Source organism: Trichosurus vulpecula, chromosome 9 (genome assembly GCF_011100635.1).
Source record: "Trichosurus vulpecula isolate mTriVul1 chromosome 9, mTriVul1.pri, whole genome shotgun sequence".
NCBI classification, from domain to species: domain Eukaryota; kingdom Metazoa; phylum Chordata; class Mammalia; order Diprotodontia; family Phalangeridae; genus Trichosurus; species Trichosurus vulpecula.
The window spans coordinates 123,042,992-123,063,841 of NC_050581.1; the positions used below are offsets into that span (position 1 = coordinate 123,042,992).

At 43.6% G+C, this 20,850-nt stretch overlaps 1 protein-coding gene across 1 annotated transcript in view; it reads left to right on the forward strand.

Moving 5' to 3' along the window:
* Positions 1 to 20,850, forward strand: part of DNAH1 (dynein axonemal heavy chain 1) — a 162,426-nt gene that overhangs the window by 39,646 nt on the left and 101,930 nt on the right. The window contains exons 14-20 of the mRNA XM_036738850.1: positions 2,038 to 2,157; positions 4,008 to 4,090; positions 4,380 to 4,521; positions 5,336 to 5,491; positions 8,089 to 8,287; positions 10,175 to 10,428; positions 10,943 to 11,155. Coding sequence (XP_036594745.1) covers positions 2,038 to 2,157; positions 4,008 to 4,090; positions 4,380 to 4,521; positions 5,336 to 5,491; positions 8,089 to 8,287; positions 10,175 to 10,428; positions 10,943 to 11,155 — 1,167 coding nt within the window. The remainder of the gene's footprint in view (positions 1 to 2,037; positions 2,158 to 4,007; positions 4,091 to 4,379; positions 4,522 to 5,335; positions 5,492 to 8,088; positions 8,288 to 10,174; positions 10,429 to 10,942; positions 11,156 to 20,850) is intronic.

Sequence of the window (20,850 nt, forward strand, 5' to 3'; positions counted from 1 at the left end):
TTAAAAAATTAGAACATTTGGGGGGCACCTAAATGGTGCATTGAGGAGAGCACTGGCCCTGGAGTCAGGAGGACCTGAGTTCAAATCTGGCCTCAGACACTTGACACACCTACTAGCTGTGTGACCTTGGGCAAGCCACTTAACCCCAATTGCCCTGCCCTTCCCCCCCTCCAAAAAAATTTATAAAAAATTACAACATTTGTCCCTTTCTAGTTGTAGAAAGAGAGTGGCATCTCTCTTGTTTTCCAAGTTCTTTTAAAGATCTCTGGTTGGGGCTCCATAGTCATGCCTGACATTCCTTTGACCACCTGGAGCATAGTTTGCCACAGGGAGCCTGCTCCTTGTTTTGGAGACTCTCCTCCCTTCCTCTTGAGGTTGCAGAGTTACAATGGAGCACCTGTTCATTCTCAAGAATAGCTAAGTGTTCTCTTACTGCCTCCCTACTTCTTTTGGATTTCTTCTTCCTGTTAGCCATTTTTATTTGTACTTTTTAGTCCAACAATTATTCTCTATGGCAGAGAAAACAAAAAGGAAAATAAGAGTTATGTAGGTTTGCCTTCTGTCTGATGTTAACATCTTCCCAACCACCCTGAGAGATCACGTCTTGTAGTGGGTAGAGTGCTAAAGATGACCTGGGTTCAAGTACCATCTCAGACACATCTTAGCTGGGTGACCCTGGGCAAGTCACTTAATCTCTCAAAGCCAACTCAGGCAAGTGACTAAAACTATATATTGCAGAACAGTTGCAGATCTGTATTGGTAGAGGGAGTTTCCTTAGCAAGAAACTTCCTCCTCTGATGAAATTTCCAGTCTGGACAAAGAAAAAAAGCTATCTCAAGTGTGATCTTGTTGATTTCATCTCTTTTCCACAATGTTGGTTTTTAAAAGCCCAATCCTTTATATTGCCCTTAGCACCCTTTATCACGCAGAATTGTTTCTGGAGTAACCCAGAACAGGGATGAGAGCACCTGAGCCATTAGGGAGATTCCAAGCGTCCTGACAAGTGTTTGGGCAGATTGGGGGATAAGAACCTGAAGGAGTCTTCAGTTAATTTTGGCATACCAGGTCAAGAAGGCTAGAAAAGACTTTGAAAAAGTCATCTTGCCGAATTCAGGTTTTCAAATAGATAGGAGTTCTTATCAATTTAATATTCATTCCAGTGATGTAGATTGCTGTGCTGTGTATTTGGACCCTAATCCATGTTCTCCAATTCAGCTTGCCACAAGAGGTCCACCAAGTATATTCTTGAGGTCCCCTCCCATTTTCCTGAGGTTGCAGGTATACTGAACAGAATTATAGAATCCTGAAACGTAGAGTGGAAAGGACTTTTAGAGCATATCTGGGGAGGCTCTTGAAACCAACCTAGTCAACCCCCCTCCTTTTATAAATGAAAAAACAGGCTCAAATGGAAAAGGGATTTGCTCAATTTCACCTAGCAAGTTAGTGGCTGAGCCAGGATTAGGAATCCTAACCACAGGTAGGGCTCCACTTAAAGTGGGCATTCCCTCGTTCATTCGTTCCCCCAACAAACAATTTTTCATCTGCTACATAGTAGTATCCAGTAGCATTGGGTTGTAGGGCTGGGTAGAATCTGCTGAAGACTGTTTAAAGCTCCGCAAAAGGAAAGGCCACGTTCTTCCCTGGATGTTTTGATGATCTAACTACACACTTTCCTAATTGACTGTTTATGGGGATTTATAGATCCCTTATTAATTTGCATTTACTTAATTTTCAGAGATAGAATAAGTTGTTCAGAGAGCATAGAAGGAAGGCTAGTGGTCAAAGGCTGTGACTACAGGGTGTAATGGACAATTTCAAAGCCCAAAGGTTCTATAGGATTAAAATGACTTCCTTCTTTAGCTCAAAAGGGGAGAAGGGAAGTCCTGTGACCCACAAGCTGGTAAGAAGTCCCTTGGAGAAAGTATGGAGGAGGGGGAGGATAGCTCTCTGATTGGGGACTGGCATCTGGACATAATAGCTTTAGACACATTAGAGAGTAATGAGCCTGAGATCTGACTTGGCTTCCCCCTCCTGCAGATTTGTGAAGAGTTCCGGTTCATTAGCCGGAAGATTTATGAGAAGCCTAACAGCATTGAGGAGTTGGCAGAGCTCCGGGAATGGATGAAGGGCATCCCTGAAATGCTGATGGGGCTGGAGGTACTGACCCAACCCCTGAGCCAACAGGGCTGTACTGGAATATCTGAGGTGCTGTATGCCATGGGATTGGACACAGTTATGGATGGGCCTTTGAAGGTGGAAACTTGGCCAAGAATGGCCTAATGTTTGTTTTGAGGTTATTCTGCCCCCAAAATTTCATCTCTAAACCCAAGCTTGACTGGGAACCTGAACAATGTCTTAAGTCTCAAGAAATGGAATGAGCTGCCTGTATCAGAGACTAGTGACCTGAGTGACCTGGGGCTCTGAGAGGTGCTGCAGGAGGGGCAGGCTTATCCTAGGGCAGGGAGGGACTAAAGAGAAGTCCTCATGTCTCCCCTTTCTACCTCCAAAGGGCATATTCCTTACAGCGACTATGGGTCTTGTGGGGTGTGGGGGGAGGTCTTAATACAGGAGGGAATCCCTTGCCTCTTTGCTCTGGGTAGGGTGGAGCAATCTATGGGCCAACCATTCCATGGAAATGCATTGAAGGACTGTTTTAGATAAGATAGCCAGAGCCATCTCTGACTCTACCTGTGAGAGCTGCTTTAATCACAATTTAACACCTCCTGCCATTTCTATCGGGTGCTTTCCTCACTAGACTTCAGTAGAGTGGATGAGGCACATGGTTATTACCTCCATTTTAGGTAACAGGAAACAGAACCTCAGGTAGGCAGTAACTCGTCCAAGGTCGCATAGCTGGGGCTTGAACCCAAGACTCTCTTCTCTGGACGCAGCACTTTCTCTTGTGGGACTATCCCACCCTGTGCTGAGAAATAGGGTGAATGGAGCCCCTGCTGGGCCGGGTACCTGCAAGGTCATGGTTTTGCTCAAAGCGCCCTCTTGTGGCCTAGCTCTTAATCACATGGGAAGAGTTTGCCGTTGGGCTGCCAGTATCAGTGAATACTCCTATAGAGCCACACAATGTTATACAGTCTTTGAATCGCAGAATGCAGAATTTTAGATCCGTAGATCCACCCTGACCTTCCTATAGCCATGCAGGGATAGCTGGCATCCAGGTGGGGAAAGGCAATATTCCTAAGAATACCTAAGAGGTATTCTTTGTTAAGTTTCTGGTTATCACCCTTAATTCATTCACTTTTTTAATGAAAGTGTCTTTTTCCTTTTGTCCTGACCTAACCCATCCACCTTTCTAAAGGGTTTTCCCCAGTCATCTGGAAAGAGCTTTGGAGGAAGATGTCATTTCTTTGTATTCTAGAGAAACTAAAAAAGAGATTGTAAATATGCTTCCACAGAAGGACAGCGACCTGTTAAAAGCTGCACTGAGTGTTAATGGGAGGTCCCCAGCCTCCCAGATCCAGGGCTCTTTCTGCCTTACCACATCGTCTGATTATTATTTGTAGCATTACCCTTAGGGCAGGTTGTGTCTGTATTTAGAAAGACCCCTAGACCTGGACCAGGAGTCTGTAAACTTGGGCTTTAGTTCTGGCTCTGACACTCACTTGCTGCATTATGAGCTCCCTTCCCATAGCTAGAAAATAGGAACAGTAATCGTCCTGTGACCACTGTTTTCCATGTCATCCCCACGATTGCATTCTTCCACAGAATATCCTTCAGGCATTAGGCTGGGAAACACTGCCCATACCGCCAGCTTGTTTTAGTCTGTAAAGCCAGCGGCTCTTCTGGCTACCTTCCTCCTTGCCTGCCCTTTTCTCTCTGACTCTGGACATGGTTATCCAGGCTGTGGACAAGGGCGGAAGCCTCTTTTGGGAGCTGCCGTCCACAGCTCTGTGCCCGGCCCTTAAGGCTGAGTGAGCGTTTCTTAGGAGTGGGGACTTTGCTCTGAGAGTGGCTCAAGCCGATGGGTGCTGTGTTCTTGTTTGTCTCTGCAGGAAAGGATAGTAAAAGTCATGGATGATTACCAGGTCATGGATGACTTCTTTTACAATCTCACCACAGATGATTTCAATGACAAGTGAGTGAGGACTTGGAGCCCCCTCTGCTCGCACCCTCCCCCCTCACTGTGGGCTCTTGGAGCTCGAAGCTGTCTTGGATCCTTCAGACCCGTCCCTTCATCCTGCTCTAAATGAGAAGACTGAGGCCCTAAACGACTTAAGGTCACCTTGCTCATCAGGGGCAAAGCTGGGATTGAAACCTGGGTCCACTTTTGACTCCGAGTCCTGGGCTCTTCTCATTGCCTCCCCGCCTTTTCCTTTGGGACGCCTGCAATCCGAATTTCTATTTCACCCTGCTTCTTCTTTCAGATGGGCCGCGAGTAACTGGCCCCACAAGATCCTGGGGCAGATTGACTTAATTCGGGAAATACACCAAGAGGATGAAGAGAAGTTCCACAAAATTCAGCTTATGGATCAGAACAACTTTTTGGAGAAGCTGGATAGTCTTCAGGTGCTTGTCTGGGCCTCCAGATGCCCCGTGTCCCATGCCCCCTCCTTGACCCTGACATTCCTGCAACCACGCAGGCTTAGCTGCTGGCTCCAGCCAGGTGGCACCAATATGTTTAGAATTACTTTGGTTCCTTACAGTTGAGGGATGGGTTATCCATGCACTTTGTGTACATACTGTCACATAGAAAGATACCCATTCCTTCCATGATAGCATGAGGACGTTTGCCTCCTGCTCCCCCAGCAAACCATGGGGGCCTACAGTTTCTGGGAGTGGTGTACTAAGAGACCCTTAGGCCCAGCCAGGTCTGTGGACCACTCCACTGCCTGGATGTGCCCACAGACAGAAAGTTAGCTCTGTTGCTTGAGGAGCTGAGATTCAGGAAAAGATTTTAGAAAGGACATTGATCAACTAGAATGCCATGTCAGGATCACTTGGAAGAACTCATTTAGTTTGAAGAAGGCAAGATTTAGACCAGCATGAGAACCAGTTTCAAGTATTTTAAAGATTTTCATACGGAAGAGGGATTGACTTGTTCAGGGGAAGAACGAGGAGGAATGGGGGGAAGCTGAAAAGTGGCAGATTCTAGGATAGATTCAGAGAAAAACTTCGTGACAGAATTTTCCCAAAATTGAATGGGCTGCCCTGGGAACAGTGAGTCTTTAAGCACAGGCAGGATGCCCATACGTTGGCCATGTTGTAGTGAGAATTACTTTTTGGGTATGGATTGGACTAGATGGTCCCTTGTGACTTTGAGATTCTGCGACCTTCTGTGGCTCAGAAGCTCTACTTACCATGAGTCTCCTTTTCCCCTTAGTTGGTGGTGGCTGGATTTTCCATTCACACAGAAATTGCACGTGCCCATGAGATAGCCAATGAAGTGAGGAGGGTCAAGAAGCAGCTGAAGGAATGTCAGCAGTTGGCCATGCTCTATAATAATCGAGAGCGGATTTTTGGGATGCCCATCACCAATGTAGGTGACACAGGGGACACAGTCGAGACTCTCCTTCCTACTGCTCATCTCTCTCTACCCTTCCCCCTGCAAAATGCCCTTTAGTAAATGCACATTTCCTTTGATTAAGGATGGAGATACGGGCTCAAAATACTATTTTCTCCTGACCTGCTTTATGAGACATCCTGTGCTCCCTTCTGTGCTATGTTCCTATCATAGGAATGGTTTGTAAATTAATGGAGAGTTTCAGTTTTTCCCTTTTTTTTTTTTGTATTTTCTACTTACATTGTTGTAGTCATTGTATGTATTGTTTTCCTGATTCTGCTTGCTTTATTTTGCATTAGTTTATATAAAATCTATCTTTGACCTCCTTGGGGTGTGTGCAAAAAATATCTGGGAGCCAATCTACCAAGGCACTCTCAAGACCGTATAGACAAAATCGCAAACGCTCTGCAATGGAATGCAGATGGTTTCATTAGGGTGGTATTTCATGCTCAGGACTAGGTACTCCAATATATTACAAATTACATACTGCCTAATTTGTAGATTTAATGCTGTATAATATAAACTGTCATAAAAAATTTTTAAATGAAACTGAATGCTTTAGTAATTATGATGACTGAGTTTGGCCACATAGAAGAGATGTGAGAATGCACACCCCTTCATCCCTTGTAGTAGTGGAGGACTATGGGAGTGAAACAATTACCCAATCAGCCAACAGGCATTTGTTAAGCATTTGCTATTGGCCAAGCTCTATGGTATGGCTTGTGCTAGAGATTCAAAGGCAAAGATGAAACCATTCTTGTCCTCAAGAAACTTTCATCCTATGAGATGGACAATATGTATATACATAAGTGTATACAAAGTAAGTACAAGGTAACTGGGGAATAGAAAGGGTTTCATGTAGAAGGGGTTGGCTGGACAGAGTTTTGAAAGGAAGAGGAATCTAAGAGGTGGAATTGCTTTCCAGGCATGGGAGACAGCCAAGGCAAAGGCACGGAGGTGGGAGACACTGTTGAGTGTGAGAAACAGCAAACGTTTGTTAAGCACCTCCTATGTGCCGGGCACTGTGCTAAGTGCTGGGGATACAAAGCAAGGGAAAAAAACATACTCTGCTTTGAAGGAGTGCACAGTCTGATGGGGGAGACAGTAAGGGAACAAGTATGTACAAACAAGGTGGAGACAGGATGAAATGGGAGAGGGTCAGAGGGAAAGGATTGAGGAGGATGGGGAAAGGCTTCTTGCAGAAGGTGGGACTTTAGCTGAGACTTGGAGGAAGCCAAGGCAGCCAGGAGGCAGAGGTGAAGAGGGGGAGAGAGCCAGGCTTGGAGAACAATCAGGGAACATTTATACTGTTGGGAAATGGAAGGTCTGGGGAGAGGAAGAATAAAGAGACTGGGTCATAGACTGCCTGGAGAGGAGTGAGGTGTAAAAAGAATGGAAAGGTCGGGAGGCACCAGATTACAAAGGGCGGTGATAGGGAGCCACTGGAATCTGTTGAAGAGGGGGGTGATATGGAAGATCAGTTTGATAGCTGAGCAAAGAATGTCCTGGAGTGGGGAGAGACGTGAGGCAAGGAGGTGAAGCAGCATGCCATTATGGCAGTCTAGTTGTGACCAGATGAGGAGCCCCACCAGGGTGTGAGCAGTGTCAGAGGACTGAAGGAGAGTGGGGAGAGAGAAAGGCAGAGTCCTTGGGATCTGACAGGTGATTGCACAAGAATGACCCCTGGGGCTTGGGCCTGGGTGCCTGGGAGGGTGCTGGTGCCCTTAACGGTAATATGGAAGTTGGGAAGAGTGGAGGATTCTGGACTTGTTGAGTTTAAGATATCTACAAGATATAAGAGTTCAAGATGTCCTTTAGACAGCTGGAGATGCGAGAGTGGAGCTCAGGAGAGAGGTTAGGGTGGGACCCAGTGATCTCAGAATCATCTGCATGTTGAGATGATAGCTGAATCCTTGGGGACTGATGAGATCACCCACAAAATAGTATAGAGGGAGAAGAGAAGAAGCTCCAGAATAGAGCCTTGGGAAACACTTGTGGTGAGCCAGCCTGGCGTGGATGGAGCTCCACCAAAGGAGACTGAGAAGGATCAAGCATCCCAACAGGAAGGAGAACCAGGATAGAGCAGTGTCCTTAAAACTCAGAGATATCAAGGAGAAGAGAGTGATCAACAGTGTTAAAGGCTGCAGAGAGGTGAAAAAAGGATTAGCCCTGGGAAAAGGCAATATTATTACAACCTCCCATTTCTCTTTCCTCCTGCTGGAGCAGTAGGCCTTTGTAGGGTCTGTGCCATGTGGAGAATGACATACATTCCAGTTATTTGCTCACCTTCCCCAAACAGGTCGTATGGTCCCAGGGCTTCCTGTGGTGGGCTGCGAACAACTGGGCAGGGTCAAGTGGGGCAATCTGTACATGTCCTTACAGCAGAGAGGTGAAAACAGAAAGTGATGGTGGTCCCTGACTCTCGGTCATCTGGCTGCAGCAATCAGAACCCCTAGAGCCCTGCCCAGGCTGAGCAGAGAGACTTTATGGGCTTTCTCTATAGAAGGAGCCCCTAGGAGCTGTTAAGATGAGGAGTGGGCCCCTGAGAGTATACTGCTTTCTCTCCTTTACAGTATGACAAGCTTTACAAGATGATCAAGGATTTCCAGCCTTACTGTGACCTGTGGACCACAGCTTCTGACTGGTTACGTTCTTCAGAGAGCTGGATGAATGACCCCCTGACTTCCATTGATGCCGAGCAGCTGGAGAAGAGCGTCATTGAGGCCTTCAAGACAATGCACAAGTGTGTGAAGCAGTTCAGAGATGTCCCAGGTAATCCCCGGGCTTGAGACTTCAGGCACACACGATCCTTGTCTTCAGATATCTGAATGAATATAGTAGAGAAGAGGGGCCAGGCTTGGTCTGTGTGGCCGCAGAGGCAGAAGAGAGGACCATGGACAGAATCCTGAGCATGGAGGTCATGAGAGCTGAATCTGGGTCTCAGCTCTGCCAATAATAATAACAATAATAGCTAACGTTTAAGAGCTACGTGCCAGGCTCTGTGCTAAGCAATTTACACACATTATCTTGTTTGATCCTCACAACAGCCCTGGGAGGTAGATGCTGTGACTATCCCTACTTTACAGATGGGAAAACTGAGGCAAATAGAGGTCAAAAGACTTTCCCAGGGTGACTTAGCTAGTCAGTATCTGAGGCTAGATTTGAACACACTGTGTGGGGAGGTTGGTCCCTTTCAGCGCTGAGGGCCCATGTTTCTAGAATCATGGATACTTAAAGCCCCTGTCCCAGGGAAACTGGGTCTGTTAGTGGCGGCACTTCCTTCCCATTCACTCAATCAGAAAGGTTGGTGTTGTCTTTGCCTCTTTGCTTTCCATCAACTGCCTCCACACACATGCAGCCCTGTTGATGCTTCCTTTCCATATCTAGAGTTTTCCTTTTCTCAGTCTCTCTGTGGCGTCCACACTCATGGAGGTCCTCAACTATCATAATGGCCTCTTGATGGATACCCGTTTCCTGTCTCTCCTCTCTACAATCCAACCTTTGCACAGCTGCCATAATAATCATCCCAATGCACAGATCTCCCTATTTCACGCTCTCACCTTTAGTGCTCCCCAAGTAGCTTAATAACAAAGTTGAAATTGGCATTCAAGGCCTTCCATGACCTGGTGCTTCCTACCTTTTAATTGGTTGACCAAAAGGTATTTATTAAGCAAGTACTCAACACATGCCAGGTATGGTGTTCAGCACTAAGAGAGCGCACAGAAAGGTAAAAACAGCCCTGTCCTCCAGGCGCTCCCATTCCAATGAGGGAAACCACATGTGAGCAGCTTGCTCCATCCAAGAGATGCAGGGGAGATGCAAGGTCATCTTGGAGGGAAGGGCACAAGCAGTTGGGAGGACCAAGAATGGTCTCCTGCAGGAGGTGAGCTTTGAGGACAGCCAGTGCCCAGGCTGGACCCCTGGCTGTGAGGAGCAAGAAGCAGGCTGGGGCATGCTCTCATCTCTGCACTCTCCACGTCCATCACACCAGGCTATTTGCCTTTCTGTGAACCCACTCCTCTGAACCTTCGTTCAGCCCTTCCCTACTTCCCTCCCCCGCCTCCTTTTTTTTTTGGAAAACCTGCTTATCCTTTAAGATCCAGTTCAAATGCTGCCTCCTCCATGAAGCCCTCCCTGACCCTCCAAGCACTCTTTCTCTCTAGGATTCTCACAGCACTTTGCTTGTCCTGCTCAGATACACTTCACTAAGCTCTCTGACCATGGCTGTGTGCCTTGTTGTTCTTGTATCCTCCCCGCACAGAGCTGAGTCCCTAAAATGTTGGTGGTTGTAGAATTGCCATCTAAGACACTGCCTCCTGCTTAGGTGGGAATCCGTCCCTCCGGAGACCTCCACATCCTTCTGTGGAGAAGCTCCTGCTGGCCTCCCATGGCCAAGGGCAGACCTGCATAGTCTTTCAGAGACAGACCACTCTCCTTCTCAGGGAGAAGCTGATTAAGAGGGCTCACTCAAGCCTCTGCTGAGGGTCCTCTCAAAGTTGCTCCCTAGGAAAACATGCCTTGGCCAGCAGCCCTCTTTCTGTCACTTAGGTGGAGGGGTGGGCGAGCCCCCTGGGTGGACAGCAGTGTGGTGAGCAGGACTATTGCCCCCAGGGCCTAGCCCCTTCTCCTAACCTCACCTGGTCTCATCTCTCTCTTTAGCCTGCCAGGAAGTAGCCATAGATATCCGGAACCGAATTGATGATTTCAAGCCCTACATCCCTTTGATCCAGGGCCTGCGGAATCCTGGCATGCGGAACCGGCACTGGGAGATTCTCTCTGAGAGCATTAACATTAACGTCAAGCCCAAGGCCAACCTCACCTTCGCTCGGTGTCTGGAAATGAATCTGCAAGATCACATCGAGGCCATTGGCAAAGTCGCAGAGGTGGCTGGCAAAGAGTACGCCATCGAGCAGGTGCGTAGACTGGCCTTGTGCCAACTCCCAGTTACCAAGGTGCTCAGTAACAGGAAGGCCTTCTTGATAATCCAAGCCACCCCATGATAGGAAGGTCTGACTCAGGAGGAAGTCCCTAAAGTACTCAAGCAGTGGGCAGGCTGGCCACTTGGCAGGGGAGTCTTGCACCAAGGAGCAGTTTAGACGAGGTGACCTATAAAGGTCCCTGCCTACTCTGAGGTGGGTAGCCGAGGGTTTGGGAAGAGGTTACAACAACTATGATGTGACAATTCATCAGATGAGGCAAGACTCTGAGGGCCTGATCCCCTGTGAAGGCTATTGTTGGGATGAGATGCTGCTGCCTCTCCTGATAAAGGGCTCTTCTCCTTGGACTGGGGCTCCTGCCTAGAACCAGAACAGCTATGTTTGAAGTCACACGCAAAGGAGGCTGTGTCTGTGATGGACATGCTCCATGTGTGAAGAGATCTGCGTCCTCATGACAGCTTCCACTCAGTTAATGCCTTTCCACTTGTAGGCACTGGACAAAATGGAGAAGGAATGGGTGTCTGTTCTGTTTAATGTGCTGCCGTACAAAGAAACTGAGACATTTATCCTGAAGAGCCCTGATGAGGCTTCTCAGCTCCTCGATGACCACATAGTCATGACCCAGAGCATGTCTTTCTCACCATACAAGAAACCATTTGAGCATAGAATCAACACCTGGGAAACCAAGCTGAAACTAACCCAGGTAAGCCTCCTCCTTGCTTTACTGAGAAAGTCGGGGCCATCCAAAATGAGCTTCCTCTTCTCCAGTTGCCTTCAACCCAAATTACCTCTTCTTCTAGTGGAAACCCTGACCATCCACCTCCTTCCTCCTCCTTTTTTCATCATCTAAGTGGTACAGTGAATGGAGAATAGCCAGGAAGGCCTGAGTTCAAATTCAGCCTCAGACACTTAGAAACTCTGTGACCCTGGGCAAGTAACTTGATTGCTGCCTGGCTTAGTTTTCTTAATTGGAAAATGAGGATAATAATAGCACCTAAAGGAGAAAATATTTATAAAGTGCTTGGCACACAGTAGGTGCTGTAAAAAGAATTATTGCCTTCCTTCCTTCCCTCCCTCCTTCCTTCCCCCCTTCCTTCCCTCCTTCCCCCCTTCCCTTCTTCCCTCCTTCCCTCCCTCCCTCCTTCCTTCCTTCCCTCCTTCCCTCCTTCCCTTCTTCCCTCCTTCTCTCCTTCCCTCCCTTCCTTCCCTCCCTCCCTCCCTCCTTCCTTCCCTCCTTCCTTCCCTCCTTCCCTTCTTCCCTCCTTCCCTCCTTCCTTCCCTCCTTCCCTCCTTCCCCCCTTCCCTTCTTCCCTCCTTCTCTCCTTCCCTCCCTTCCTTCCCTCCCTCCCTCCTTCCTTCCTTCCCTCCTTCCCTTCTTCCCTCCTTCTGTCCTTCCCTCCCTCCCTCCTTCCTTCCTTCCCTCCTTCCCTCCCTTCCTTCCCTCCCTCCTTCCTTCCTTCCCTTCTTCCCTCCTTCCCTTCTTCCCTCCTTCCCTCCTTCCCTCCCTTCCTTCCCTCCTTCCGTCCTTCCCTTCTTCCCTCCTTCTCTCCTTCCCTCCCTTCCTTCCCTCCTTCCCTCCTTCCTTCCTTTCTTCCCTGCTTCCTTCTTCAATAGGCTTCAATGAGAGCCAGTTTTCATTCCCAAATAATAATAATAATAATAGCAACTTATAGCACTTCAAAAATTGTTGTTACAAACTTAGTAATCATTAACATGTAAAGGTAGTGCTGCCTGGTAGCTGGAGAGCCAGCCTCAAAGTCAGGAAGTCTTCAATTCAGGTTCTGCCTCTGAGAGATGCTGACTGTGAGGCTCTGGGTGAGCCCCCTGGCTTCTCTCAACCTTGGTTTCCTCTTCTTGTCAAATGAGGGGGTTGGATGCGATTGCTCCTTTCATTTCTAAATCTTCGATATATCTGAACTTGTTTACTTTTGTCTACATATTTTAAAATTTAATCTTTAATTTTATGGGTGCCCTTCTTTGCATCTCCAGCTTACTTCTCCTCCCCTCCTTTGAATAAGTACGGTCAAGCAAAAATAGGTCAACACATCAACCACGTCTGAAAAGTGGCGCCTCATCTGGTACATTTTCTACATTTTGTGGTGCTTATTGTTCAGATTCACCCATTTTTTACTGTGCTTTGCTTTACTCTTCTCTGATTCCCTCCCTATCTCACATAAATCACCCACAGAAACTATTGTAAGCCTGTTCTTTACTCAAGCCTCCCCTCCCTCCCTCCCCCCACATCTTCTCCTCCTCTTGCCTCTTTCTCCAGAGAAGCCTCCTTCTTGCTTTACTGAGAAAGTCGGGGCCATTCAAAATGAACTTCCTCTTCTCCAGGTGCCTTCAACCCAAATCCCTTGAGATGACTCCCCACTCTCTTCTCCCAGTCTCTGACAAAAATGAATGCTTTATTCCTATTCTAGGACCACAGGATTATAGATTTAAAGACCATCATTTTACAAATGAAGAAACTGAGACCCAGGGAAAATAGGGATTTGCTCAGGGTTGTAGAGAATAAGCATCAGAGGTGGGACTTGACCCCTGTTATTTTTCTTATTTTCTGAACTATTTTTTAAAACTGACCATTTGGAAGTATACAGTTTACTGTGTAATAGTGAATTTAGAAAGCTTGTCTTGACCACTACTCTTAGTAGAAAAGCCTCTAATGTTTCTCTGTTATATATAATGCTAACTCTCAGCCTCAAATGAATATGTATTACTGTGGTAATAAAAATCCTTCTGTTCCATTAAAAAACTGTTTAATATGAGTGTTATATATTATAAAAGGCCCTTTCTATGTCCATTGATATATGACAAAAATAATATTACTTGTTTTCATTGATGCGAATTGTTTACTGTGTTCATAACGTTAAACCATTCTTGCATTCTTAGTTTAAATTCTACTTGATGGATAAATAATTTGGACACACTATTGTATTCTCTTTCCCAGCATTTTATTTAGTATTTTTATATCATTATTGATGGTATTGAATCAGAACTATATTTGTCTTGTTAAATACATTAGAAAGGATGCTCTCTATTTTCAAAAAATAGTTTATATAGTTTAGGGATCATTTGTTCTTTTAATGCTTAATAACATTTACTTGTGAATCTATCTTATCCTGGTGCCTTTTTATGTGGAAGTTTTTTAATGGCCTATTTTAATTTTTTCTTCTGAGTTCTGTTCATTCTGAGTCTGACATATATTCTGAATCCAAATGTGGCAAGGATAAGTAAAAGAAAGAACTGTAGGTCAACATCATTAATAATGATGCAAAAATATTAAATGAAATTTTGGGAAATAGAATATAGCAGCATCTCAAAATGACCAATCAAGTAGAATTAATAGATTTATTAGACATGTGTTTGAATATATATGTATATCTGTAGATAGGCACATAAATACACACGTATATGCACATACATATGTATACACATACATGTATACACACATAAACACATATGGGGGCATGCTTACATCTACAAGAGTACTTGCTTTTTCATTGGTACTAAGAAGTTTCCTCCAGTAGCTCCCTGAGTAGCCATATCTGGGTAAGCCACCAGATGGCACCAACTCTAATCATTTCGCTTCGCCAATGGGACCTAGCTGCTCAATCCTAAAATCCCTTTGTACTTATGCCGGCATCTGCTTGAGAACTATATTGCCTAATTTTTCCTTTCTGTGCCTCAGTTCAGGGTTTTGTCTAGAGATATTAATAATAGTTCAGAAATCTCTCACGATTTGGCCCCCATCCCAATGAAATGGTCATCTTTTTCTCAATTTAATGTGACTCAAAAGAATTACTTACATATAAGTGATAGTGTCTATGGTGCCTCAGATGGATTATTGTGTGCTTTGCTAAAGTAGAATCTAAATGAACAAAGTACAGGGTTGGAGGCCTGGGACAGCAGAGTTGTTCTTGGCTAGAGCATTCCATCTTCCTCCTCCCCCATCAACCATACTAGAGGCATCCAGATCAAATGAGATTTTTTTTTTATTTTCTAATTTATTTAACTGCAAGTTTAACTTTTTAATTTTCCTCTTTTTTCTTGTTAGTATTCATTCAGGGATGTAAAAACTATTTGGGGGATATATGTGTGCCTCCAAGGCTGATTTTTCCTATTCTTTTGGGAATGGTGGTAAAGTCTCTTACTGTCAATGATCTTCTAGCTAATTCCGGACTAGATTTCATACATTTTAATATGTTGTATTTATATTGTTGTTTATTTTTATATATTTTGTTACCGTTTCAGTCATTTTTTTCTTTAACCCAAGCATGCTCAACAAGTCACTTTTTTTCGAGCTGACCTTTATATATAGTATTTTCTTTTTCCCCCATTAGATGTTGAAACAATTTTTTTAACACTGGATTTTTTTAAGTTTTGAGTTTCAGATTCTATTCTTTCCTCTCTCCTTCCCCCCCTCCCCGAGATGGTAAGCAATCAGATATAGGTTATACATGTGCAATCATGTAAAACACTTGTCTATTGGTCATTTTGTACAAGATTCAAATAAAAGAAAAAGAATGAAAGAAAGAAAATGAAAAATAGCATGCTTCAATCTGTATTGAGTAAATATCAGTTCTTTCTCTGGGGGCAGATAATATGCTTCATCATTAGTTCTTTGGGATTATCTTGGATCACTGTATTGCTGAGAAGAGCTAAGTCATTCACAGTTCTTCATCAAACAATATTACTATTACTGTGTACAACATTCTCCTTGTTCACTTCAGTTTTCCAATACCCCTTTCAAAATTTATCATTTCCTTTTTTGTCATATTAGCCAATCTATTAGAGGTGTGAGGGGGTGTATCTCAGAGTTGTTTTAATTTGCATTTCCTTAATCAATACTGATTTAGAGCATTTTTTCATAGAACTATAGATAGCTTTAATTTCTTTGTCTGAAAACTGCCTGTTCATATCCTTTGATCATTTATCAACTGGGGAATGACTCATATTTTTATAAATTTGACTCAGTTCTCTATATATGTGAGAAATAAGGCCTTTATCACAGATACTTGTTGCAAAAAATTTTCCCCCATGTCGGGGGCCGGACGGGATGTGCCCCACTTTGGCACCCCGTACTCCCCGACTACCGCCTATCACTCACCCTGCCCTCGGGTCTTCGGACGTCTCCGGCTCCTCTCGGGGGATGCGAGAGGAGAATCACCAGGCAGAACACCGGAGTCAACACACACACAGCTTTATTGCATGGCGTACCAGAAATCTCACACAAATCCCACTGACCCTCTCTGGGGAGCGCCTTATATTGGGTGTTTCGGGTTGGCTCCTCCCCAGTTCCTCCCCGAGGGTGGAGCTCCTCCAGTAAGAGCCGCCCCGGTACTGACGTGGTGGAAGCCACACGGGCACTGCCGCGTCAGCAGGTCCAGACTCTCTGGCGTCTCACTACCCTCTCGGGGGGCCCAGGCCCCCAGCGCCCCTAACACCCCCAGTTTTCTGCTTTCCTTATAATTTTGATTGCATTGGTTTTGTTTGTCCAGCAGCTTTTAAAGACAACTTTTCCATAATAAAAGCAAGACAATCCTGATAGGTAGTCATCTACAAAAGGGGATAGGCCATTGTGTCTCAGCTCCTCCCTAAGTATTATGATTGGCCCACATTTGAAATGAGTAGATGAGTTACTGAGCATGCATGGTGGTAGCCAAATACTCATTATGAAGGGATAGGATTAGTACTAAGGAGATATAACTAGACCATTCTCCCCTGGGTTCTTCCCTGCTGGCTGGCTGAATGTAGTCAAAGTCACGCATAGTTAAAACATGGGTCATGTGACCACACCAACTGGGAATAGCAGAGGAACCCAGCCAGCACACCAGTCTGGGAGAGAGCTGGGGGAGCGAAATGCAGGAGCAGGAACAGGCCCAGGGTGGAAGTACCAGCTATGGTGGCTATAGAGCCCCAGGCCTCTCAAGCCATGATGGGAGTCTATTGGAGCTACGGGAGACACCAGTGCAGAGCCTGTAGCCATGGGAGCAGCTACCCCAGAGGCCTCTAGCCCATAGCCTAAAGGTTTGAAACTTGCCTTCTTGAACTTCCAGGAGCCATGATAGCCAGGTAAAATGGCTCTCATCCCTCCCTTGAATAATACTACCTCAGGAGAAACAGAGGAGTCAGAAGTGGGGCTTCAGTAGCCTTTTAGTGAGAGAAGTTGGGGAGAGGGCCCTTCTTGTGGTGGCAGAAGGAGACTAGTGCAGGAAGAGAGGTGTCCCAGCAGACCCCACCTCAGCAGAGCAATGAGAATTTACTGAGCCCCAGGGGTGTGGAGCTAGCAAACATCAACACCAGAACCCCAGACTTGCCTTTGCACAGCCAGGGGAAGTGGCAGACACCAGCACAGACAACAGCTGAGACCACTGTGCTGTAGAGCAGTCCCAAGGAAGAGGAGATCTCCAGCAGCCAGACCACACCTCCCCCATACATCACTAAACTAGCACACAAAGCCAGTGAGCAGGCCCACACATCCCATCACAAGAAGCTTGGGACAAAGTCCCCTGAGCCCCAGAAGCACAGATCCACTTAAGAAGCCAGGAGGAATAAAAAAAAATACCATGAAAAAACACACTAAAAAGCCAAAGACCATTGATTCCTATTATGGAGACAGGGAAGATCAAAATACCAATTCAGAAGAGGATAGCATGGATACTATACCCACATCTGAAACCTCAAAGGGAATGTGAACTGGTCTGTAGCCCAAAAAGCATTCCTGGAAGAACTCAAGGAGGACTTAAAAAACCAAATTAGAGAGGTAAAAGAAAAAATGGGAAAAAAGTTCACTGATGAAAACAAATCTTTAAAAAGTAAAATTGGTGAAATGGTTAAGGAGATTCAGAATATAAGTGGAGGAAATGTCTCATCGAAAAATAAAATTGACCAAATGGAAAAGGAGATAGAGAAGCTAAAGGAAGAAAACAACATTAAAAATTAGACATTAAAAATTAGAATCGGGCAAGTAGAAGCTAATGACTCTATGAGACATCAGGAATCAAACAAAATCTAAAGAATGAAAAACAGAAGAAAATGTGAAATATCTGATTGGAAAAACAACTGACCTGGAAAACAGATCCAGGAGAGGCAATCTAAGAATTATTGGTCTACTGGAAAGCCACAATGGAAAAAAGAGCCTGAACAGTATCTTCCAAGAAATCAGCAAGGATAACTGCCCTGGGATCCTAGAGCCAGAGGGTAAAATAGTCATCGAAAGAGTCCACCCATCACCCCCTGAAAGAGATCCCAAATTGAAAACTCCAAGAAATATTATAGGCAAATTCCAGAATTATCAGGTCAAGGAGAAAATACTGCAAGCAGCCAGAAAGAAACAATTCAAATATCATGGAACTACAGTCAGGATCACACCGGATCTTTCAGCTTCTACATTAAGTGACAGGAGAAATTGGAATATGATATTTCATAAAGCAAAGGAGCTTGGACTACAACCAAGGATCAACTACCCAGCAAAGTTGAGCACAATTTTTCAGGCAACGAGATGGACATTCAATGAAGTAAGGGAATTCTGGGCCATCCTGATGAAAAGGCCAGAGCTCACTGGAAAATTTGATCTTCAAATACAAAACTCAAGAGAGATATAAAAAGGTAAACGGGAAAAACCCTTGTTAATCAATAAGGCAAATTATTTACATCCTTATATAGGATTATATTGTTTTATATGTCAATCTTGAGAATAGTGCAGTTATTATGACAATTGAAAGGGATATATATATATAGACTGTGGCTATCAGTATAAAATAACTGATATAGTGATAAAAAACATAATTAAGCGATATAAAAGGATGGTTCTAGGAGAACAGGTAAGGAGGAGGTAGAAAAGGGTAAATTACATCACATGAAGAGGCACAAAAGCATTTTATAATAGAAGGAAAGAAGGGAAGAGAAGAGCAGTATTTGAGCTTTACTCTCATTGGATTTGGTTCAAGAAGGGGATAACATACTCTGATAAGTATAGAAATCAAACTTGTCCTACAGGCAGTAGGAGGGGAAAGGGGAAAGAAAAGGGAGGGGGGTGGTCAAAAGGTAGGGAAGAAGTAGCAAGGGGGAAAAGTATAAGATAAGGGAGGGGAATCAAGAGGGAGGGTAAACTGAGGAAGGTGGCAGTCAAAAGCAAAACTCTGTTGAGGAGTGGAAGGGAGAAGGGAGAAATAAAAGCATAAATGGGGGGAAATAGGATGGAGAAAAAGGACACAGATAGTAATCATAATTGTGAATGTGAATGGGATGAACTCTCCTGTAAAATGGAAGCGGATAGCAGAATGGATTAAAAACCATAATCCTACAATTTGTTGTTTACAAGAAACACATTTGAAACAGAGGGTGGGATACACACAGGATAAAGGTAGAATATATTCTGGTTCAAATAAAGCAAAAAAAAAAACAGGGGTAGCAATCCTAATCTCAGACAAAGCAAAAGCAAAGATAGATCTAATTAAAAGACATAAGGAAGGACACTATATCCTGCTAAAAGGCACCATAGACAATGAAGTAATATCATTATTTAACATATGCACCAAGTGGTATAGCATGCAAATTCTTAGAGGAGAAGTTAAGGGAGCTAGAGGAAGAAATAGACAGCAAAACTATACTAGTGGGGTACCTCAACCTCTCCCTCTCTGAACTTGACAAATCTAACCTTAAAAAAAAAAGAAAGAAGTTGAGGAGGTGAATAGAATTTTAGAAAAGGCAGATATGATAGACCTCTGGAAAAAACTGAATGGGAATAAAAAGGAATATACTTTTTTCTCAGAGGTACATGGCACATACTCAAAAATTGACCATGTACTAGGGCATAAAAACCTCACAATCCAGTGCAGAAAGGCAGAAGTAGTCAAAGCATCCTTTTCAGATCATGTTGCAATAAAAATTATTTGTAATAACAGACCATGGAAAAATAAACTAAAAATTAATTGGAAAGTAAATAATCTAGTCCTAAAGAGTGAGTGGGCCAAAGAACAAATCGTAGAAACAATTAATAACTTCATTCAAGAGAATGACAATAATGAGACAACATACCAAAACTTATGGGATGCAGCAAAATCAGTTCTTAGGGGAAGTTTATATCTCTTAATGTTTGCATGAATGAAATAGATAAAAAGGAGATCAATGAATTGGGCATGCAACTGAAGAAGCTAGAAAAAGAACAAATTGAAAATCCCCAATTAAATAACAAATTAGAAATACTGAAAATCAAAGGAGAGATTAATAAAGTTGAAATCAAGAAAACTATTGAACTAATAAATAAAACTAACAGTTTGTTTTATGAAAAAAAAAACAATAAAATTGATAAACCTTTGGTCAATTTGATTAACAAAAAGAAAGAAGAAAACCAAATTATCAGTATCAAAAATGAAAAGGGTGAATTCACCTCCAATGAAGAGGAAATTAAAACAATAATTAGGAATTATTTTGCCCAATTGTATGCCCATAAATTTGGTAACCTTAGGGAAATGGATGAATATTTACAAAAATATAAGTTGCCCAGGTTAACAGAAGAGGAAGTAAAATACCTAAATAACCCCATCTCAGAAAAGGGAATTGAGCAAACCATCAATGAACTCCCTAGAAAAAAATCTCCAGGGCTAGATGGTTTTACGCATGAATTCTATTAAACTTTTAAAAAACAATTAATTCCCATACTTTATAGACTATTTGGGAAAATAGGTGAAGAAGGAGTCCTACCAAATTCTTTTTTATGACACAAATATGGTACTAATACCCAAACCAGGAAGAGTCAAAACAGAGAAAGAAAATTATAGACTAATTTCTCTAATGAATATTGATGCAAAAATTTAGCAAAAAAATTGCATCAACTTATCATGAGAATAATACACTATGATCACGTAAGATTTATTCCAGGAATGGTTCAATATTAGGAAAACCATTAGCATAATTAATCATATCAATAACAAAACTAGCAGAAAGCACATGATTATCTCTATAGATGGAGAAAAACGTTTTGACAAAATACAACATCCATTCCTATTAAAAACACTAGACAGCATAGGAATAAATGGAGTATTCCTTAAAATTATAAGTAGCACCTACTTAAAACCATCAGCAAGCAAACAAGGATGTCCATTATCACCCCTATTATTCAATTTGGTCCTAGAAATGTTGCCTTTAGCAATAAGAAAAGAAAACGAAATTGAAAGAATAGGCAAAGAAGAAACTAAGTTATCAGTCTTTGCAGATGATATGATGATTTACTTAGAGAATCCTAGAGAATCAAGTAAAAAACTACTTGAAATAATAAAAAACCTTAGCAAAGTTGCAGGATATAAAATAAACCCACATAAATCCGTGGCATTCCTATATGTTACTAACAAAGCCCAACAGCAAGAGATAGAGAAATTCCATTCAAAGTTGCTG